The sequence below is a fragment of the Diuraphis noxia genome, unplaced genomic scaffold, assembly GCF_037042655.1.
Source record: "Diuraphis noxia isolate RWA-SAM2 unplaced genomic scaffold, SU_Dnox_SAM2 contig0003, whole genome shotgun sequence".
In the NCBI taxonomy this organism is placed as follows: domain Eukaryota; kingdom Metazoa; phylum Arthropoda; class Insecta; order Hemiptera; family Aphididae; genus Diuraphis; species Diuraphis noxia.
In genome coordinates this window covers 58032012-58057482 of record NW_028301713.1, presented here as the reverse complement: position 1 = coordinate 58057482, position 25471 = coordinate 58032012, and the positions used below count along the sequence as shown (strand labels likewise).

General features: G+C 29.6%; 1 protein-coding gene across 7 annotated transcripts in view; it reads left to right on the top strand.

Moving 5' to 3' along the window:
* The window catches only part of nAChRalpha4 (nicotinic acetylcholine receptor alpha4), a 168967-nt gene that overhangs the window by 108260 nt on the left and 35236 nt on the right, over nt 1–25471 (top strand). For all 7 annotated transcript variants that reach the window (XR_016190740.1, XR_016190738.1, XR_016190739.1 and 4 more), the window contains 2 exons: nt 8884–8999; nt 12344–12512. Coding sequence is in view for 2 of the 7 variants with exons in the window: in XM_089222189.1 (XP_089078315.1) it covers nt 8884–8999; nt 12344–12512 (285 nt within the window). In the remaining 5 variants the exon portion in view is untranslated. The remainder of the gene's footprint in view (nt 1–8883; nt 9000–12343; nt 12513–25471) is intronic.

The window sequence follows — 25471 nt, the reverse complement described above, 5'->3', positions numbered from 1 at the left end:
CAATGATAATGTACCGCTTGGCCGGCAAAAAAAAAAAATCTTCCTGGTTCATCGATTTAATGGCACCATCGTATTATAACGTTTTAACAAATATTATAATATTATGCCGTTTGTGGCCGTGCTGCAGTACCACACGATAATATCGTAATACAGAAATTATTATTTCGTGTGCATTGCCCGTGATACGCGTCTTACAAGGTCATCGTCGCCGTAGTCGGCGCCGCTCGCAGTCGCGATGAACTAACACGAAATTTTATAATATTAATATTATCACACCGACCGGCTGCCAGTTGATAACGTATAATAATAACTGACGGAATTGTGCCTTATACGCTATTCGTTTATTTTATCGATTACCACTCGCCGGGTAGACGTTTCTAATATCAATAATTCAAAGTGACGAGAAATCAACCGACCGACATCTTTGTTTCCGTCTCGCGCGGGACCATGATAATAATAAAATATAATATTGCGACGTCTACGTGGAAAAATCCAATTATAATTGTTTGACCTTGGGGAAGTGATTGCGTTTGACTGGTAGAGAGTTTGCTTCACGCACCGTAATGGTATATTGGGTAGTTAAAGGTACTTAGTAACAAAAAATTTAATATAGTTGTGTGCACGTATGTATTACATAGTATTACATTGTAGAGTAATATTATTATGTTTCCTTAGACATTTTAGATGATAAACGTACGGCAATATTTGTACTCGATGAACCAGGTACACGCGGGGCTTGTGTGATTATCATTTTGGGTGGAATTCGTTTTGTTGCGCTGTTGTGATAATAACGTGTCTTGATGAATTTGTGAAAACGTGATACAACCCATTATTATTAATTCATTCTACGCCTATCATAATAATAATAATAATAATAATAATAGTAATAATAATAATAATATAAAATCCTATACTTAACGTTCATTTTATTGACAATATAATATTTTCATACCCTAACCGATCCAACTTACGGATGGGTAATAGAATATAACGCAAACTATTATTATAAACAACATGGAGGGTAACTCATGGACCCCGAGGGCTTGTTTTTTAATATCCATCTGTATAGGCTGACTGTCATAATAGTATGCTATGATACGTACGACCCCATAAAAATATACAGTTAATTCAAAAAAATGCATTTCATTTTAAACCCTGGATTTTGATAATACGTGTATCCCGTTAACCCAATAAAATACATTTAACTCGATCGTTAAGATTAAATTATATACGCTTATAAACACCGTTCTTGACCTATTTGGAACTTATTCTCACATGTTTGAACATAAAAAAAAAAAAAACGGAAAACGCGACTTCAACACATTTATGGCCGTTACTTTGTACTTTTGTGACAGAGAAAACGTATTTTTTTGTATCTATTTAAAAGAACCTTCAAATTCCATAAAAGTCGAGCGATTGTTTAGTAGCATTTTCTACGACATCGAGAGAAAAAAAAAATAAATCGTGTTTTGATGATGTCCAATAAATTTGTTCCTTTAAGTGAACTTCGACCGAATTCGTCATAGGCCGCTCGAAAACGTGTCAACGAACAAAAGCCCAAGTACGTACTTCATTGTGTCTATCTACTCTAATTCATCCAGAACGACATAATAATATTATTATTGGTTTTGGTAATGTCCCGTATTTGGTTTTACCGCATATGTATGTCGTTGACAGAGTCGATGATAATATTTTAAAGATTCCTTCTCCCGCAATATGTGAACGAAACGAAGAAGCTCCGAAAAAAGCACGAAAACGACGGAAAATGAAAAAATAATAGAATAAAAGAATTGAAAGTGATATTAAACGCGATAGCCGAGATGAGTGCTCAGGGTGGTTATAAACATCATTGGGTGGGTACCAAGCAATATCTTATAGAAATCACGATTGACACTCAAAAACACTGCTGGTTGAATAATCATGGAAGAATACATACATAGTTATGTTTGTCAATCATTCGAAAAAATCATAATATTTTTTAAAATTTAGAGTCGCATCAGAGACGTATCTCGTCTGGTTCACGGTCGCATTACATCATCTGAGCGGGAAAAGGCACTGCTCTAATTATAAACGAAGCGCACAGCTCTTTGACTCGATCAGCGGCATCGTACACCTTATACTATTTTAGACAAATTCTGTGTATATAACTACAACACAACGAGATGGAGGTACAACATTTGGAGTTTAGGTTTACACTAAACACATACCGTCGCCCGTATATACCTAAACTGTCATTTTGGTATATGGACAACAGACCTATAATGCATCTACGGTACCGTACTGCCGTGTGTACGAATCAACTAGTCAACAAAAGACGCCCTCTATCTTTTGGCGCTTTCCATAGTACACTCATTGCTTTTTAGTGGATTTAGGGTACACTGATCGGCGAACAACCACGTACTATACCATGGCCCAGGTAACCGGAATACGAAGGTCACGAGAAAACGTTATAATATAATCATAGACCTTATATATTCGTAGACGGTACATGTTGTAGTTACCCATGTTAACGATATTCTACGTACCATAAAGCACCGAAGCACAGCACACATGCGCACTAGAAACGCACGATAAAAATCAATATCAATAATAATGTACAAATATTGTACGATTTCTGCAATCAATTTATCATTATTCTTTACACACATGTTGATTGTTGTGATGGCTGTTATTTTATTTTTTGCACCAACTTGGTGCCACCAAGTATTTGCTGTCGTTTAATTCTTATATTTTCCACAATAGTTGATTTCGCGCTCTAATATTATCACAATTGTTATTGTGTAAAAATTAAAAAATATATAATTTTGTTCCGAGAAATGTGCATCACTGCAACACAACTTATCATCACCGCACCGTGGCACAGGCCGGAAGGATATAATTGTTCCGTCTATAAGTATAAGGTCTATAAATATTGTATACACGCCACATAGTGACGACGGCTGCCATGATATGAGACGATGATAATAATAATAAATTATATGAACCGATCACCATGGAATAATAAATATTGATACTATCCGATGCGCAGAGCAACAACTATAGTGCAGGAAACGAATAGCTAGCACGTTCGACTGGTCAACTCCACAGTTGTAAGACGACTGTCACGAAGGTCCGCAATAATACTATGACGAACGATGCAAACAATATTGTAGACGAACGGTTGTTGAAATGTGATATTTCGTGAGCAATGTGTAGTGAACACGAAGACGAAGATCATAAAAGTAAGATATAAAATGCAATATCGTGTCATGCCGTCGATTCGTAAAGACATTATATAATTATACCATGTGATAATCACAAAATGGATATTTTCAGGGGTGATTGTAAACTTTCCCGATGGTGAACTCTCCCGGATTGTTGATATCGTTTTAAATATTTAAATCAAAAATACTTTAACGGTAATTAAATATTTAAATGACAAATACAGGTTAACACAAGATAAATACAGATTAAATACGGTAATACAATTCATAATAAAAATTATAATCACAATCTCTGCAGTGTAACTAATTCATAGGGTAGCAATAACATTTAAAATAACTCGGGAGAGTTTGCACATTTCTTTCAGGAAAACATAATATTGACCCGGGAGAGTTTACACATTTCTTTCAGGTAAACATTATTTTTACACGGGAGAGTTTACTAGTTTTAAAAATCGGAAGAGTTTACCATACAATCGGGAGAGTTTACTACCACTCATTTTCAGAGCCTAAACTTTGATTATAAACACTACTTTAGGAAACTTATTTTGAAAAAAAAAATATCAAGTGTAAATAGATGTTCAGTAGCAAAATTTGTGAATTTTATTAGGCTGCGTCTCGGGCAAAATGACACATGGTATGGGTGTCCCATAACAACGCTCCCACTTCCAAATTCGGTATTACGAAGGTGGGCTATTGTGTGAGGTTTTTCAAAAATAAAACACTGGGTGGAAATAATAATATTTCACCATTATGCTAAATGATGTTGTTTACTATAGGTATATTATCGCATGCCTCCATATTCCCGATTTTGTAAACACAGTAAGCCCGTGTAGAAAGTTTGCTAGAACCAGACTGTGGCTGTACGATAATTTAGGCTCTTGAAACTCTTCGATATCGGTTAGCAGCCCACTATTGGTTAAAGCTGATGCATCGTCGCTAACATGGGCGGATAGGTACTTTTTTTTTACCGAGATATATTTATTGGGGCCTCATATAACTAGGGCCTATATATTATATTATATATAAAAAAAAAAAAATACTTTTTACAATAAAATCATATTATATATTATGTACTACAAAATAACTTTAAAAAAAAAATATATAATTATTAAAATGATAACAAATTTTTAAATGTACTATTCCTAGCAGATAATTTATTGATCACATCATTTGAATCAATTGTACTCAGTAAATCTTTTTCAACGTTCATTAGCATGAAACTTTCCAAAACGTCTTGGCCCAATGTATTTCTCAAGTAGTTTTTTATATATTTCAATTTAGAAAAACTCCTTTCACATCCTACTTGTGTCACGGATAATGTCAGCATTAGTTTATACGCAACAAACAGACTGGGATATGCATTTGTGTATAAGTTGTACTTCACAAGCACATATACGGGTATCAACGCGTATTACACAGAGGCATCTAATAGCTGATGGTATATACAAAAATTACAATTTACAAATACGCAGCCGGTATTATTCTACAGTCTCATAAAGATTAATCGGGAAAATCCCGATTTCCCGATGGGCCTATCCCATGGGCCCATGGTCGCTAAACTACGAAACTCACGCATGAAACTATTTAATCTATTTAAAATAATTTATTTTTTCAATTCCAAACATTATATTTTTGAATGAACATTACAAAAACGTACAAAATGTTGCATTTTCCTATTTTTCTATTCCATAAAATACATAGAAGATTTAAATTTATTTAATTCAATATTAACAACAATTTCTTTCAATTTACTCCTAAAATCACTGTTCATATTTTGGTACGAATAAAACTATTATCACGATAATAAATTATACTAAAATTATTTGAGTTTTTTAGGCTGCGAGTACCTTCGTATATATTATTTTTAAGTACCTTTTTAATATCTTATATTTTAGTTTGATGACTTTTATAAAAAAAAAATTAATCTAATTCTATTAGAAATGTATAGTGTACATTCAAAATAGATGTTTTTAAATGTATTGTTATCGGGTTCCAACTCCAATACATGATTTATCGAAAACCAGTCATTATAAATTATTATATGCGATAGGAACCTAGGTACAACTAGTTATCATCTAAATCGTATAGACTATAGGTATAACTAATTTAAACTTAAACTATAGTAAACTTGTAAATATTTCGGGATTGATATCACTAAATATTGATTTTGTAGAATATATTATTATCCCTCAAAATAAACATTTTCCAAGATTTACGAGATGTTTTAAAATGTTAAGATTTTTTATAACCCTCCAGTATAATAATATAATATCCATGTTTTATTTTATTTTATCACCGACGTTTTCTCGTCTTACGATCACTAACACCATTTTCAGAAGCAAAGTACTATGCCCCCGTAATCTTTAACATTAGAATGTCAAGTAGGTATAAAGTATACTTTCAAAAAATAAATTATGCTATTCTCGTACCTTTATCGTAAAATAAAGCTGACTGTATTAGAATATCGCACACTAAACAGAATTGCCCACCACCACCCTCACAGATAACAAGGGTTGTCCGACACTCCAACGTATAAATAAAACCTTGACAAAAAAAAGCATTAACAATGTACTTATTACGAACGCATTTCGTATTCTTATGAATACGTAATAATACGTGTGAATACTGTGAATACAATATGAATTTTATAGTTTCCAAAAATATTCTATTGCCATTTGTGCAATATATTACTTTAGTGTTGGTATAATGCGTACGATTCAGGGAATTAGAACCATAATGATTAGTGTTCACTTTTGGTGGGTACGCTCCAACTTACTGCGGTCGGAAAAGTTTTAGAAATATTTCGTTCTCATTAGTACTCTCGTGGCCCTTAAGTTTGACATAAATTACGGCGATTCATTCACTCTCCAATTGGATTATTCATCATTAGATAACATGTATTTCTTAACATTTAGAATTGTCAGAAATTTTAGTTTTCGTCCCAAAAACTACGAACCACCATTGAGATCTTATCTGATAATCGGGGTAAGAAATGTCATGAGGGTTTAAGTTCTCAAGCTTAATACGTATTGGGAGATATTCACACATTCGCCTAATATGCATTTTCTGTACCAAAAGTTCACATTGCTAAAACCACAAAATCGGTTGGTACATAATAGTCTTAATTATATAATTTAATGTAGGATCCTACTCATATGAATAATTGGAATTAATTTAGTAAATGTACTGTAGGTAAGGAATTCATAGCCATTTATATCATGCCTAAGAAACAAATTATAATTTTTCCGAAAAGTAATTATCACTCACTATACGTGTATAATTTTCAATCAACAATAATTAAACAGAAAGTTTAAATAATTTAATATCTAATTATCGAATATACCTAATACACAATTTATTATAATATTAATCAAAGTGATAAATATAAAAATAGACATGAATAATTAATATTGTGTAAAAAACGCTTAAATGTGCCGAAAAATATTCATTTTTTTCCATAGGTAATATTATGACAGCTCCCATCTATAATATAATTATATTATGGTTAAATATTAGTGTCATTCAGTAAACCGCTTTTTTTTTTAGCAACATGGTTTGTTCGTATTAGTTGGTTATTTAAAATTTTTTTTTATTTTTTTTTTTCATTATGTTTTTAGCTTTAAATAATAGTAATTACGCTTCAGTAGTTTTTAAAATGTTTGTATAAGATTTTGAACATTGTATATAATATATTTGCTATTCTGTGTACTTATTATCATCAAAGAAAGCTACGGAAAGAAACAAATTATTTCCATTAAAAAATAAATAAAAAAAGATTTCTTGCCCAAACAGTTGACAACAAATAAAATAATAATAAAAAAACAAATTCATTCTCATATTTATTATACAATAATGAAAAAAAAAGTCTTTCGGCTGTAATGAGAAAATAAATTTTCTAATTTCTCCCAATATTAGATACGTATTATACTTAGTAAAATATAGTACTATATTTAGTAAAATATAATATACCCAGAATATATTATGGTGAATAAAAAAGTAGTAATATGACGTTTGGGCATTTTTACGAATTTTGTTCTTAATTTCATCAAATTTATAGCACGATCGGAAATATTGATAGTTGTAGGCACGAGTACAGAAAAAAAGAGGAAGGAATATTATGAAGTTAAAAAATTATTTGGAAGGAGGGTCACATGAACATAAAAATAAAATTTAAATTAATCTTACATGAGTCTATATATCGGTAAAATTGCTATCTTAAATACATTTCAAGTAGTTAGCCCCCAACCCCACTTGTACACGTGACTGCTTACACGAGGTTACTATAGGTACTTATTAAGCTTATTGACGTTGGTGGTTATTCACTTTTTCGTCAAAAATCACAGAATATACCTTTTAAAAGTCAAAAGTAAATTTCCAGTGTGCTTGAAATAAGCATGTTTCCAAGTAAAATTACATTTATCCAGCCAAATAGTAGATGCCTATTTATGTGTATGTGAATAAAGTATTTTTGTAAATTATACAAGATATGTAATACTATTTTGATATATTGTTGTCAGTTATAAATTTAATTTTCGCAAACCATTAGAAGATCTTTACTTAATACACATTGATTACTGTTATTTCCTAATTTTATTTCCAATATAATATTATAATAAAATTATACTGCTTTGTAAGTAAGTTCCTTAATCCATTTTTTCAACGTTTTACATTAAAATTGTATTCTAGGTTTTTTTATTCTCGTGACAAAGGAAATTGTTCTCTTAACACTATGCAGTCGTTCATAAAAACACTGTCAGGAAATCGTTAAACATTTTAGACGGAAGCTTAGATACACGCTGTAAAATCACGCTGTAAAATAATAATCGCATTGATATTCTACAATGGTTGTTTGGCACTTATTTGAACAATTTTTAAAATAACTTAAAACAATCATTTAACATATATTTTCCAAATATATGATTTTCCTATTCACTTCTAATTATTAACTGTGGTTGAATAAAATCAAAGCTTCAACAAGTCACCACATCCCAGATTATAGATTATAGATTATTTGTATATAGATTATTTGTATAAAAAAAACAACGATTTAATTTTAAATTTTAGAACTATCTTTATTAATTTGAATACGAAAAACTGTTTGGTTTATTGATTTGATTTTATTACTTGTTTTTGACTTATATTTTAAACGTAAAAACACAATTTAATGTATTTAGATTTTAAATAAAATATTACATAAGTAAGAAAATATTATAATACCAACTAATCTAACGTTAAACTTTTTAACTCCCCGTTTGAAAATTTTTTTTATGAGAAGAATTATTTTTAACTATGAGATCAACGTATAGCACTACTTATTTTAGCACTTTAAATTGTGTTTGAAATTATTGCAATTAATTCCACAATTTAAACGCTTAATCTAATCCTCAGTAAATTAATTGCAACCTTAAGTAAAATGCTTTTAGTCGAGCGATTAAAAAATAATCATATTTTATTGAAAATTATAGTTCAAATAAAAAAAAATAAATACTTTTTGAAACAGCGAGCGAATTCGTTTTCAAAAGGTCATGAAAATCTGTCGATCCGTAGCTTTCTTTCATGTCGTCCCGCATTATCCTAGTGCAACCAGCCATGTGTCGGTCCCAGTTAATATTAATTTTTTTACCCTCTTTTTTTAAATCATAATGGAACCAATGAAAAATGCATTAGAGTCGTTTTGCAGGTAGATTTGAGACACATGGACGAAAAGGTCGGTTCGAACATCGTCGACGTCGGAGTGGATCTCTCAGAATTTTACATGTCAGTGGAATGGGATATACTGGAAGTACCGGCGGTCAGGTAACATATTAAAAATAGTTAAAACTGTGTAAACAAATGCATAAATTGTGAAAAAATAAATTACTCACATATATCTACAACGGGCGTGTATGTCTCTTATGAGTGTATAACCTGAATCGAAAAGCACGATTTTTGTAAAGGCACTCATAAATTATTCAACATTACGCGATCCATATATATATTTTATAAAGAGTATAATATATATACCTTGGCCACTTTCTACGGGTCACAAACACAAACTTCACACGACGTACTATAGCTGTAGCCTGTAGTAACCGGCTGACGATCGTATGTGATAAAGACGAGTTTCTCGTTAAAAAAAAAAAATTAAAAAAATAATACCCCAAAATAATACAATTTTTATTTTATTTAATATAATATCATTTAAGTGTTTAAGACGATTCCTTAAGGCTTAAGGCTTATGCTACTATCTTAAATCGACAGTATATTGTTCCGAAATCGTAATTCATGGTCTATAAAAAAAATACGTGTCAGCAGCATATTGTTACAAAATTCATTTTGACATTCGTAATAAAAATATTATGTAAAATATAACATATCATTATTTTTTACGTATATAATAAAAAGCATAGAAAAAAGAACAAATTGTTTACGCTCAGAGATTCCCGATTACTTATTTTTATTTTTGTCGTTACTCCGAAAAATAAACGAATACATTTTAATGGGGTGGAAAGTTTTTTTTTTTTTATTTACATTACGATGTGCTTTATAAAGTCAAGAATCGTAGTTGGTTTAGATTTTAGCCCCCAAACTCCTTTTTTTTCGGTTAGAATGAAAACTTTCTTTGCATTCAGTAATATTTCGACGTTGAAGATATTTTCGCAGATAAAAAGGAAACCATTCTCCATTATATTTTCATCACATTATTTTATTAGATTCGTATTCTGTTAATTTTAGTTGTTATATTATAACCGTTCGAGACTACTAAAATGTATTTATATTTTAATTTGTTAAAACGTTTCATAATCCTTTATTCTACTTACTTTTATAAAAATGTATCAAATACGTTGTTTTAATTAAAATGTATGTTCAATTATAATACTATACTATTTCCAATTACATCGGACCTCTTAAACATTTAAATAGCTGTTATTTCTTGAATTTCTAAATGACCATTAGCATAATATATTAATATTTTGTTTTGGTTGTGTTAAAAAAAAAAATGATGACAACATCCATTCTATCATAACATCACGTGAGTTATTGGAAAATGCAATTTTTATTTTCTTCCTTTGGATGACAAACGTGACAAACCATCTACACATATCCACATGTCTCACATAATATATTGCACTCAATATTCGGAACGACAGCGGAACTCTCATGACCGATTTGGCCTTGTGAGTTTCATTTTTTTTTTTATGTACATATTTTCCTACAATTCACAACGAAAAACGTAGTAAGTTTCGGGTGAAATATATCATAGTCGAATTTTTGAATTCTTTTCGAACGTTGTGTGAAAACAACCGATGCGTTCTACGGGCGTGCTAATAGGAAGGGGCACAAATGGTTGCATGAAACCTCGAAAACTTGACTTTTTCCTTTAAACGTGCAAATTCAAATCAAATAAATATGTACTTTTACAATTCTATGTTATTTTATAATGATTATAGGCGCGTGATCCAAAGTGTAATATTGTATTTTTATTTTTATTTATGGGCCTTATTTCGCACAGTAGAATTACCCGAATATATATTTTTACACGTACCAACTACCTAATAACGATCATAATTATTGTTATAATTATATTATGACATTATATATATTATTCCATGGATACGTTGTGTAGGATAGCGAACGTTGATAATATTACATTTTTGAAATTTTCAGGTTAATCGATTTCAAGTTTATTGTTTTGATTAGCACTAAAATATTTTCTTCACAATAAGTAGGTTTAACAATAACATAGTAAAAAATAATCATAATATACAATGACATATTTTTGTGGCCACTCGATGAAGTTGACATTTTTAAATATCACTAAAAAAAAAAAAAAAAAACTGTAGGTTCATAAAAAGTGACTAATCACTTCTGGTAAGATATTTACCAACTAAATCAGGTACTCGTCGTTACATTTACCGAAATAACGAAATGTTTGTTTGTTTATCTTGAAAACGTAAAACAAGCACTCATTTATATTCGTGTGATTCATGGGTAGTTAAAAGGTGTTGTTTCCATGGACTATATTTGGAAAATATTTAAGGATAATTTTTAGTAATTTGAACATAGCTTGAGAATCGATGTACATTATATTATTAGCTTACATAAAAATACATAGGTAGTAGGTACCTATTATTTCATATTTTTACAATTTTGATTTTCAAGTGTTAATATGACGTGATGTTTAAACTCAAAAATTTTATGACCAGTATTAAGCATAAAAAACATTTAATAAAAAATACTGTTCATAAAAATTTAAAAGGCCTCTCTATATGCTTATACATATAATGAACATTTTTTTGAATATACCTATATAGGATGGAATATTAACTTCATTATGGTACGATATCAAAGAAAAAGTTCAATCAATTATAATAAGTTCATTGTTTTTGAGCCTTTCAACTTATTTTCTGATTGAAGTATACATGAAAAAAAAAGTTGCAACATCTAAAAAACTAATAATAATTTAAGCGGAATTATAATATATAGATACATAGTTATTGTTCTAGTTTTATAAACGTTCTTGCGTTCCTTTAGAAAAAAAAAATGTCAAGTGAATGCCATTTACATTTTCGTGATTCAAAAACATATAGCAAGGAAAACTGAGGCCTCTTGAATCCCACCCCACTTAACCCAACACATGTATAGTGGACATATATACATATATATTTATAAGTGTTATTATACACAAGTTTTATCATGCCAAGATCTAAAGATTTTTCATTGCTATCAAATGGGAAAATTTAACATTGTTTTTTTGAGAGTCGACCTCGAATTTCCTACTTGATTCATATGCTACATTTGTGTACAAATATAATGGATTTAATAGATATTTTTGTATTTATTTTGACATGATACCGCATATGAATGTTGAAATTTGCATAATATATAACCAAAGATTGTATTTCAGTCTTCTAAAATCATTATCATGATAAAAATTAATACTATAATTATATAATATTGATAAACAATATTACTTCGTCCCGATTCTCTTCCAATCCACCAACCATTTTGTTTTGCGAATTGTATTCTTCAAATTGAATTATGACGTGTCACGCAAAACCAGACATCGCATAATATAATTGAAACGCGATATAAAACAAACATGATTAAGTATGCATTGCATTGTTAACACTACCTCAATGCAAATTATATATTTACAGGAACGAAAAGATCTACCCGTGTTGCGACGAACCATATTTGGACATAACGTTTAACATCACCATGAGAAGGAAAACGCTTTTCTACACGGTAAACATCATCATACCGTGCATGGGCATCTCGTTCCTCACAGTTTTGACATTCTACTTGCCATCAGACAGTGGTGAAAAAGTAAGAAATTGTTATTTTAATCATTGTATCACATGCCACTCATATATTTATTCATCTAACTAATGTTATACGTGATTCGGACACATTATTATGACGCACGCGTGTAGAATGGTTTAAAAAAATTATTATTGATCTTAATCCGAGCAATTATGGTCATTGGTTGTTTGAAGGTTTATTATTACTGTGTGAGAAGGTTTGGTTAGCGTGCTGACGATTTGTAACTAAAAACCTGAGTGGTCAGTACTCATCTGGGAACTAGTGACACTGGTCAATACTTACACTCAAAAACTAAACGTGACTTAATACAATCATCATGTGATACCATACCAAAATTTATTTGCCGTATGAGCATGTTTTCTATTTTATTTTTGTTTTTAGTTTTCAGTTGTATTGATTAACTGTTTTCATTTTGTTTTCGTCAGATTTTTTGTAAATTTACAATTACAAAATATACAATGTGTTACAGCATTCTTCATTGAAATGCTTATCAAATTTAAACGAAAAATACCACAACCGTATATAACTAATTTGTTTGTTTACAGTTGAAAGAATAATATTATTTATATACACAAAAATAAAAATGTTTTGATCAGATAAATCTTTTCAACAAATGAAAAGGAGTTTGAAGCATCAATGATACCATTTTTTGAAACAAAAATAAATGTTTTATATTTTTTGGAACTAGGTATTGGCAATTCCTGAGTAATAATAATAATAATAATAATAATATTGAATACCCCTAAATGTTACTGCTCCAAAATCTATTTTTAACGATTTCTGTGAGCTATGGTAATAGGAGTAAATAATAATAATAATGATAATAATTACTATTATTATTAATTTGAGGAGAGGGGTTATGTTAATTAGCAATTTCGTTTGCTATTTAATCGGTGGCTTTATATTACGATCGTTAATATAATCCATATTTTAATTATATGTCAAAAAAATAGTGGTTTCGACGAAACGCATCTCTCGGTTAGGTTCAGTAGGCTCAGTTCTCTCGGTGTTTTCACATCGATCACATAATCGATCGGGGCATGGCGCGGATAATTTGGCTCCAAAAGTTGTGATATGAAACGTGACCCGAAAAGTGAAATCACTTGGGCAAAGTAGTTACGTGTTCGGCCTATGTTTATTAAAATTACTTTTTAGACTAGTTGACATTGTATAGTCACACGACGTGCCATCGAAAAATGTCCAAGTTTCCATTTTACCCAGCCGTATCGGTGTAACCAATGTCGACAGAAACCGGGATCGAAATTTAACAAAAAGAGAAACGGGATCAATTGATTTTTAGTTTTTAAATAATAAAAAAAAATAATAATATCAAATAAATAACATACATTTTTGAACCTACGAGTTTCCAATTTCAATTTATTGGTTTCATCCGTTAATGTTGTCTTGTGACTATATACACTTGATAATAAAACATTTTTGTTGTTTTTTAAATATGTATTATAATTAAATTATAATATTATATTTGTTTTGGTCGTTTGTCCAAAATATTCACGTGTGTTTTAAATTGCAACCATCACTCATCTTAATGAATTAGAGAAGTGTAACAGTTGATTACGTTATTTTTAAATCAAATAAACACTAATTTAAAATAATGTGAAACAGAATTTATTTTATTTTTTCGTTTCGGAAATGTATAATTTATAAGATAAATATTCAATGGATATGTCGTTATCTATTAAAAATCTATTTCGAATTTAACAGTGTTCGTATTGATTACGCTTAATGCGTTGACTATTATTTATCGCTGTCAGGCGTAATATTACTGTTCAGTCAATTAACATACAGTCGGTCGTATGACAAACATTATTGATCAACCATAAAAATATTGTTTAAAATAAAATTCGTCGAGTTAAATTAATTGGAAATATATGTAGTAATTTGCCCGTCTGAATATGGGTATCATGTTTTTTCACGGGATTTGTTGTGTGTGTGTTGTCGTATAGCTGTTTGGTAATGAATTGCTAATTAACAAGTGAAAATCTCCAATAGCAAAAGTCAATTTTCAATATGGTTTCAACCAATTTTAAGAAACACATGTGACATGATATGCCTTTAGTATAATTTTCGAAATCACGTCAAATAAATTGTATGAGATTGTATTATGATAATATGTATATTATATAGATCAAGGTCATTGTGCGTCGTAAGGGTGACTTTTCCAGCAGTATGAGCTCTTCCAGAATTTTTTTTATGTGTACGAACACACAGATATTTACGTACGAGGCTCTCATATACCTAGCTACGTATTATGTAGTGACACTTCTTAAGTGCCCCCTTGCTTTTGAAATAATATCCTGGACATAGTACTTTTTCCAACCGTGCATTTTTTTTTACATGACATCTAAACTGTATACTTTCAAGCACTTACTACTCTTCAGAATATAAATTTTTTTATAATAACGCATTAATATTATATCGTTATATTATAATGTCCATTGATCCACGTTAAACATATACATTTTAAATTTGTAAAACTATTTTAAAAATTCACTTTTCCTTCACACGCCGCCTAATAATAATGCATTATACCAACATTATATACTTTATATAGTAGGTACATAGTGTAATAATATTATGGTTTTTATAAAATGTACGCATTTATTTTACGATCAATAAACGTAATTTATCATTATTAGACATACAGTTATAACTCAGATAATTCACTCGAACGTACTTATTATTATAAGTTTATATTTTTTAGCAACGGCTGAATTCAACCAACGTATATCGAAAAAAATTAATTAATTTTTGATAAGATTTAAATGTTCACCCTATATTAAAGTCATATAGATTTATCATCATGGTATATCAGATAGCATTTAAATCCATACTCTATATCAATCAGCAGGAATTAAATAAAAGTTGAATACATTTATTATAAAGTAAAGTTTTTAAACTATTACTACTTTCTTATATGATAAATATAGTAAAATTTGAAAAGTCTATTGGAAATGTTGAATAATATCATACGTACATTCATATGACATTTTAATCGGCATAGCATACGAACTGAGATGGTGCAAAAGTCAATAACACAAATTTAAGTAGATTATAGATTTTGACTTACGGATTTATTACCCATTTCATTCGTTTCGCATTAGATTCCATAACTCTTGCGAGTTATTTGTGTCGTACAAATATTATGATCATATTAAACTCAGCCAAGTAAGCCGTTGTATGCGGGCAAGAATAATGACTATAGCACGGTCGTACTACTGTATGCGAAAATCGATCAGACGCGTGATTTATGATAATGTCTAGACCTCAGACATGCCGCGATAACTGAACACCATATCAGCTGTGCGTACGTATACGTATACTATATTATAATGTTTGTATAGGTTACGCTGGGAAATGGGTTGACGTATTATTTCTGAAATTTCCGGTCCACTAAGGTTAAGACATGCAAAAATCAAAATATAATACATTTAAACGAAACGATAGTCCAACGGAGTAATAATTTTAAGTATTATGTTTATTTTTTCAATCATATTTTTAGATTAATACTGTGCCGTCTTAGGAATATCATATTTCAATCAGATAAATTCGATCAGACAAATGGTTAGTGTATTTTAAAACAAACATTTTCATTACTTTTTTTTATTATAGTATTATAGTAGACTTCAAAAAGACCAAACACTACGTTGTGCAGGCGTGCTTTATTTTAAAAGACCCATTTTGGATAGGCACTTATTAATCTTTTTTTTTCTCTCATAAAATAATAATTACAACCGTAAATTGTTTTTATTTTTATTGTAAGCAACGTAGTAATAATACAAAATAGGTACGGTGTTGAATTTAATTTCTTTTTACTCGTCGTCTTTTACGCGTTTGTACGATAGTAATAATTTGTACTAAGCTACTAAAGTAACGCTGCTCATCGGGACGTCTAGAGACAGAGGTTTGAGATCAGTTAAATTTTGGTGTCGACACAACCAAATATAATATATATTATTTAAACCTTCAACATTATAAACAAATGCAACCGAATTAAGTTTATATTATCTTTCTTGCGACATGCCTTTTTAATTATTTTTGTAAGTACAGATCGACGAGAGTTGTATAATATAAAAATATCTGCTAAACATATTTTTAAAACCCTTCTTTGTGCTATTGTTGTTTATTTATCCGCAATCATTAATGGTTGCAAGAATGTTTTATTACAAATATTCACAATTGATGACTTATTACTGTTAATACAACAATAACCTGGTCTAAATGATAACGGATAAGTGTGTTATATTATACACAGCTGAAAATTGGTATAATCCGTAGCATTTGCTGTAAGCCGATTAAGAAGTTTAACAACTTAATCAAATATTCCTAGTTTGAAATTATCCGAAAAGGAAGCAGTTATTATAACTTATAATCAGAAATCAGAAATTTTAGGTATTAACAAATAGAAAATATTTGTTCTATAAATATTTTACAACCCAAAAATATTAAAATACTTTGTTTGTATAAATGTTTGTATTTTGATAATCAAGTGGGCATCGATTTGAGTACTTAAAATCAATTTTGAAATAAATTATAACATTTAAACTACTTATATTGCATTGAAACGAATTTAGTTTTAGTAATAATACTGTTTATAGCATTTCACAATAAGATTATGTACAAATAACAAGATACTTTATACGCTTTATAATATGTTTGGTGTGTGAGTTCAAGTTTAGAAGTTGTATAATATTATATTTTAACGAAATTCATGAAATATTAAAAATCATTAAGGTAATACAAATTTGTATAGATAAAAATAATTTATTAATACATTCCAATAAACTAAATACTATTTAAGCTTAAATTTCTTATATAATCTATTAATATTTATTTTTTTATAAATTTGATTAATTCAATTCATAATTATTATGGATTATACATTTTACCAATAAACTATAATTGTAAATAATGACAAGCTACCATTAAGTGCATTACCTATATATTATTTAAAAACAACTAGTTATTCAGATACCTCAGTTACGGTCATAATATTTTAATATTTTTTTTTATTATTTATTATTCCATCTTCATTTTATATCTTTAAATGGTACTACAAAAAATAGTGGCCTAAAAACCTGGATATGTTAATACATTTTAATCGACCAAAACAGAAGAGTCTAGTGACCATGTAATTTTTCGAAAAATAAATTCCAGTTACTCAAATTTAAAACCAATAATGACAGACTATATTATCATTTAATCATTGAAGAAAAATAACGTCGATTTTAAGACGTTTCCAGCTAGTGAAAAAAAAATGAAATGAAAATAACGATCTTACCAGTATCCAAAAGATGTATGTGACCAATAGTCAGTATTCATGTAACGTATGCGAAAAATTGCCCAAAACTACATCAATTTGACATGTATCTACGACAAAATCGTTCAGTGAAGAGGGTTTTTAAACTGCCACTTATTATGTGTTTTCCGTAGCGTATGACACGGTTTGTCCCCAGTGTGTGCCCACCAGTGGGTTATCAAAATTGCTTCTTACACTAAAATAACTATCACATAGTGTGTCACATACATATGCGATAATTCGTTCAGCCAAAATGGTACCCTGAAAACACACCGTTGGACGCACACAGGAAATAAACCGTACCCATGCTACATACGAGAAAAGTCGTTCAGTAATATGTGGCAACTTGAACAACCCACATAAAATAACTGTTACAGTGAAACCTCCTTTAACGGACACCTCTCAATAGCGGACACCTCCAAATAACGGACGGAATTTTGGGAACGGTGAAATGTGTACTCACCGTATTTCCCCTCTTAATAGCAGACATCTCCAAATAGCGGACGACATTTAAGCGACCGAGAGTGTCCGGTATTTAGAGGTTTCACTGTATAATAGTATATTAGTTTACACATGTATACCTCTAACTTTCATATCGAAAATATTGAAAAAAAATCAAGTGGGAATATGATTGAATTAGTCGTTAAATATTTATCATTGAACTAGTCAGATGTGTCGCTATTAATCAAACAAAATATTATTGTTCTGTGGTGGATGGCTCGAATTGTCCTGAATGTTGCTCTATACTTCAACAAAACAAAATATTCAATTGCTTTTGGAGCTCACAAAAAGCACCTAGGTACTGAAAACAAAATTTGAAAATAAAGACCATATAGGTACGTCATTATGAAATGGACATGATGGCCCTGCGCCAGCCAGTCATGAGTCCGCTTAGACACATTGTGGCGGCGGCGGTGGCGGTGGTTAATATCAAAAGACGTACGGCGCGCAGAAGATGTACCGTGTATGAATGTACAAGAGCGGCAGCACATGGGATAAAAATTGCACACCTATATATGAATAAAAATAAACGATATCATGGGAGTCGCACGCGAGCTGATGAAAAATTCGTTCTTTTCCGCTTCTGTCGACACGCTATATCAGCTACCTGGCTATTAAAGTTATGGGACCGTGGGCGTCCGGCGGTTACGAAGAATGCCGCAAGGCGGTTGTAGGACACGGCGTGTTCCCTTTCTCACTCATAATATAATACCACACTGACGACGGGTTAAAGAAAGAAAAATAACGAGCTCGTCAAAAATGACTAATGGCGACTATCTGAACGGCACCACCCTCCTCCCTATCGGTGTGACGGAAGCGTGTTTGAAATGACGACGTTTCATTCTACTCCAAGCACGACATCAACGAATTCCTACCGCGAGAAAGTACTACAACAATCGTAGGTATATATTATATTAATAATATCGAAAGATATCGAAATACAAATAAGTTTGTAGGCACGGTAAAAAAAAATCACACAATTATTATTGGAGTAATGGATATCCCCGCTAGACTTTGTCTACTCGGCTCTAAAATGAAATGAATTCAGTATTGGGCAAATTCCTCTTTTTACCTTCGTTAACTTAACACTCATCATATAACCGAATTGAAAATATGTATGAATTAGAATTAGGAGCTACTATATTGTACCTTTTTGTACACAATCAGTTTTATATTATTTTTTTTTTTTTAAACTAGGTTAATTTAAAAAAAACGGAAAAAAACCCAAGGAAGTCGTTCTGCTATACCAGGGATGGCAAATAGGATTTTTTCAACGTGCCAATTTATGACATAATTAAAAAAAAAAATTCAGCCGTGCCATAATTATTTTTACTAACACAGAAAAATACAAATGAAAAATTAATGATTATAATGTAGACAATTATGTGAAAATGGAAATAATGTAAAAAAATTATTAAATATAAAGTATCGGCTTTTATCTTCATATTTCACAAAGCCATATTCAATTGCCCATGATGTAATCTAGGAATCTAGTGTCCCACTATATGAATTACAAGTTGTAATTTACAACATATAAATTATATTTTTTAATAATAAAGATAAGATAACAATACGTTGTTGTGAAATATATATTATTAATATGTGCAATTTATTGTATTTTACTTAAAAATCTATAAATATATATGGACAAATGAAAGTTTTTCGAGTGCCATCGAAAATCTCATGCGTGCCAACCTAGCACGCGTACCACTTATTTGCAATCCCTGTACTATACTATTGGTTACCAACCGGGATGACACAAAATCTCCACGGAAAATAGGGGAAAAAAATACATTATACATTTTTCGATAAAAATCATATCGTATCATGTCACATTATTTATTGTCGCCACTGTCATGTAAATGTGGCATACCTCAAAGTTCACATTTTTATAGTATTTATATTCAATCTTAGACACTTGTCTTGTAGTATTTTGACATTTGACAACGCTGTGTTATCGATTATAATATCTACTTAATACCTATTAACGACCCTAACATCTTAACGACTTAGTCAGTTATTCTACAGTTATAGAGTATTTCTCGTTATTTCTGCGTACTGTTTCTTTAATAAAAGAATAATTGTAAGATATACTGCAGTTAAGATTGCTTATTATTATTACGAAATAGCGTAACGATAACGATTTATCCTCAAACGATTTTAAATATTTATTATTATTCAAAAAGTATAAGTCGTATAATTTTACCAGTTATTTAGATTGGTATTTTCTTTACATTATTTAATTTTCAAAATATTTTGACTTTTTTTGAGATATTTATAGACACAACTGAAATTTTCAATTTTTCTGAAATTTTTTTTTTGAAGTGTCGATAAAATTTTTTTGGCCCTATCAAAATACTAGAAAATTTTATACAAAGTTCCTCATAAGTTATTCTAATAGTGATAAAAAAATTATAAGATACATATAGGCATAATTTTATAAGCATTTAAAGTTTTAATTAAATTTTAAAATTATTTTGACTAAATACATAAAAATTACGGCAATGTTCAAATTATCTTAGATAGAAATCACGAAAATTCATAAAAAATTTTCCTTTTATATCTAAGATTTGAAAATTTAATAAAAAGCTCCTAACATATTATTACAATAGCAGTTGAAAAATAAAAGAAATACATAGTCACAACTTTTTTTTACAAGCAATCAAATTTTAATTTTGACAACATACGTAAAAATCACGAAAATTCGCAAATTATTTTAAGCTAGAAATTCATAAAAAATGTTCTTTTTAAATCTAAGATTTGAAAACTTTTAATAATCTATAATATATACTAGACAGATAAACTGTCTCCGTCAGAATCGTTTTTCGTATACAATGATACCTATCATTGCATTCAAATATTTAACCTACCCTATTCAGAGGTACACCCCACCTCCTAATGTACGGCAGAGCGATACCTACTTACCCGCTTTATTAAAGTATCAATTATACACAAATAATATTTTTAAATTGTATTAATAGAAATTTTATTTTCAATAGGTATCTTTTTGAGAATTATGAAAATAAAAATGTGATTTAACATTTAAAAATTGTGTAAATTATTTGTCCACATTTTAACGATCAAGTAAGGTAAAAACAAGTTTTTCAAATTAATTTTTTTTATCAAAAATATAGGAGAAAAAATACATAAATATCATTCAGTTAAAGAATTCTATAGATAAATGATATAATAGGTCTACTTATAACGAACTCCGTTTGCACCGTTTCTAAGTGACATAATATATATATATCGATTACTAATATTATTATATCCATCAAGTAATGTTGTATCGGATCAAAGCAATTAGAATTGTATGTCAACAGTACCTTTATGTTAGTATTTTTTTCATATTATTGTTATTATTATTATTATTATTTTTGATTGATGGATAAGAAAATGGACCCTGTCTCCGTCATTTCACAGCGATGATAAATTACTAATACAAACTATAAACACGCTTCGTGCCACTCCTCAGTCCTCACCGGTAATGGCAAACGTGTGTCTGTATAAGGGTTGAAGGGGAGAGATGATTCTATATAATATTATACTATCGCAGACGTCGCCGCCACAGCTGTCGACGTGATTCTTTGTTGGTGGTTGACTGACGCCATTGGCGGCCACTACGGGGTATGTAGTCGGTTTCCCGAGACATTCGACCGGATATTTCTGGAATTTAAAAACGACCTGTCTTCTTATTCCCGAGTGAGATAAATTCTATATGAAACTTAGTTAGGATTGTGCATATGGAGTTGTGGGGATGTACATCTTACTTTTTTTTTAGACATTCAAACACGTTGATAAGTCAGTTTCTATTTTTTTTTCTCAAGAAATATGAATATTTTCCGACACGCGTGTATATAAGTACGTAAAAATAAAAACCAGCCCAATATTATTTTAATAATTTCGTTAGAATGGGTATTTTATTGTTCTTGTTAGATAACCACCTAACCACCTAATTAAACCTTATATAAGAGAAATACCCTGTTAACTTCTGAATAATTCTTAATATTAACTTAATATTGACTGTCGTTTGATATAGTGACATATTTTTACAAAGTTCATTCGTCATTCATTCGAAACACATTAAACATTCTTTAGCATCTATATTTATTATTTATATTATGAAAGCATTTAATTTAACAAAAGTTTTATCAGAGCTTCAATATGAACTCTATAAGGCATCAATTGTTTTCAACGTGTATATTTAAAGTTAAAAAATTAACGTGAACATGTCATGTTCTGTTCATATAAAACTAAATTTAATATCTACATCATTGGGTATGATAAAAAAAAAAATCAAGTAGGTACAATTGAAGTGTAAAACATTTAATTTTGTTTATTTTCAATTGGTATATCACTGCATTGATGATCATTTGTCTATCGGATAGTACAGTTTGTGGTAAAATAATTCACACTTGCATTGATGATATACTTCATATATGGCATAAATCTTTGAATCGTCTGGAGAATCATCAATTAGAAATTGTTTGAAGTTTTCAATTGAAAAAAAAACGGTGTCACATTTCACCCCATTGGTTTACTCTCTTTTCTACACGTTTATTGTAATCACACTTTGAAAATATTACTCGAAACACATTGCTACGCACTGAAGATAATTTAAGATAATCTTTAAGTTTGTTTACACCGTTTTTAATAACTTTAATAAATTAATCCAAGATTAAGTGAATACTGTATATTGAAAAAATCAATTGGTAATTTATTTTAAAAATAAATTTACTTAATGCTGCCTATTTGTTATTTTATTTTCTGGTAGTAAAAAAGATCAATATTAAAAAATAAAGAACATTTATATTTATTTTATATTATATTATATATTTTTATATTTATAGTTATTTTTATTTTGAACTAAACGTTGTGTAATGGATCTTCAAAATCTATTCAAAAATTAAGTTGGTGTGCTATAAAGAAACGATAGATATTCAGTTTCAATTTTTTAATATTAAGAGATATTATTCAAGAGACAAGTCAAGAGGTTTGACTTACTGCTATTATAGTTTTACAGTCTTAATAAATACGACAAACTTGGCATTCGATAAAGTTTAAAGATTAAACTACAGTCCTCTCGTTACGTACTTCAAACAAAACTATTGAATGGACGCTGATTTTTATATGAAAATAATATATCGTATTAACTTATATATATATATATATATATATATGAATATATTCAATATACAATACACATCTTACAAAGTAAGCATTATTACGTTCATAAAAAATGTTATTTGTATAAGATATGATTTCTTCGGTATATTCACAGATCAACCTCTACTCAGCATTTTTCATTCTATAATGTTGGATTCTAGTGTTTGTAACTGAGAAATTATTTGAAGTTCCTCCTTGTTATTACGAATTTCTATAATATTCTGAAGGCGTATTTCATTATTTCGAAAGTAAGGCATAGGATACGCGCAGCTAAATGATATTAAGCACTTATTTAAAGCCCAAAACTACTTCCAACACATAACAATATCCACAACAAACTTTAATAATGTATATTTACGAATATGTAAATATTCTATGTAAGACATCATTTCGTATAAAAAACGGATCAAGTCTTTTGTTTGTAAACAAGTCAAACTTTCAACAATTATTATCTCTGATGAAGCTCAAAAGTTGACATACTATATGATAAATGGAACTAAATTCAAGTCACGCACGATGTATACTATTAAAAAAGTCATTTGAACTTGGTAATTTTGAGTTTAAAAGACCTTTCAACGAATATGATGTAATCAGAGTAATGGCATAGTGACGATGATGAAAAATATTGTATATTAAATGTACACTAAAGTATTCAATAACGACAAACATAGCATTAAACAGTACGCATAATAATACTATAGAATACGTACTTAAACGTAATTGTAAATCGTGTTATTGCGATATTTCATTAGTATTTACATTTAAAAATGTAGACAGACAAGTTATAGAAAATGAAGTATTTTTGGCCATAACAATGATATAAGTATGATATAAGTGTCATTTATCAGGATCATACAGTTTACAATATTTTATAATAGTACTATAGATTAAATTTTTTTAATAATAATGAGAAATCCTTTAACTGAAGAGAATCTGAACTGACAATTGTTGAGTAATAAATATAAAAAAATATATATATTTTAATATAATAAGATTGGTACGCGATACACGCATATTATAAATAAACTGATATAGATACGATAAAACATTAAAAACGGAGAACTACGTCCGAGAACAATTCACGAACTATACGAAGTCGAATAAGGTATAATGTTATATCGTTAGCTATGAGTCGTGACAAACTGAGAAAAGGTAATTTACTTCTGATGAAATTGCAGACCGGCGACGAGTTGCGCCTATAAAGAGAGACATGATCTCATTTTTCAATGAATGAAGGGTCACCACCATTCTCGTACTTTCATTTCAATTATTTCACCAATAGATGAACAATCGCTGGTCAGTAGTATAAACGTTTGCAATACTATTAAGTCACTGATTAGGCATTGACGACAACTCATCGTGATCAGTTCTTCAGCAAGTTGAAATCCATCAACACGAACCTACACCATCACACGCGTCACTTCTATATGTATATATTTCCATTGTATGCATTAATTTGGTTTTATAAATCAAACATTTCATGATTTGTTGTCATTGATGAATTATCGAAAAATTACTGTTTGATTATTGATTCATGTTCGTTTTTACTAATATACATCATTCACTAACCCCACGTTATGCATAAAAAAGCAATATAATATTAATGCATGATCATTACCTATTAACTTTTAACATCATACGTTTCATTGACCACATTTAAAATATTTGTCAATATCAATTGCAAAAAAAAAAAAAAAAACAACCAACCAACCAATACAAACATGCATTATTGTGCAACAAACCAGATAAATATCAAATTAAAAGCTTTGCAATAATGCGGAATAAAATCCTATGTAAAATGTTTATTTTACTATCAGAATGTAATAATTGCTATAGTTATTTAAAAACAATGACATAAAATAAAGTTAGTTTACCTCAAAAACATCTGGTTGACAATAATCTTTGTCGTGATAAATACTTTTTTCAATATCGCACGATGGCAGAATAAAATATGAGTTGACCTCAATACGCTCTATAT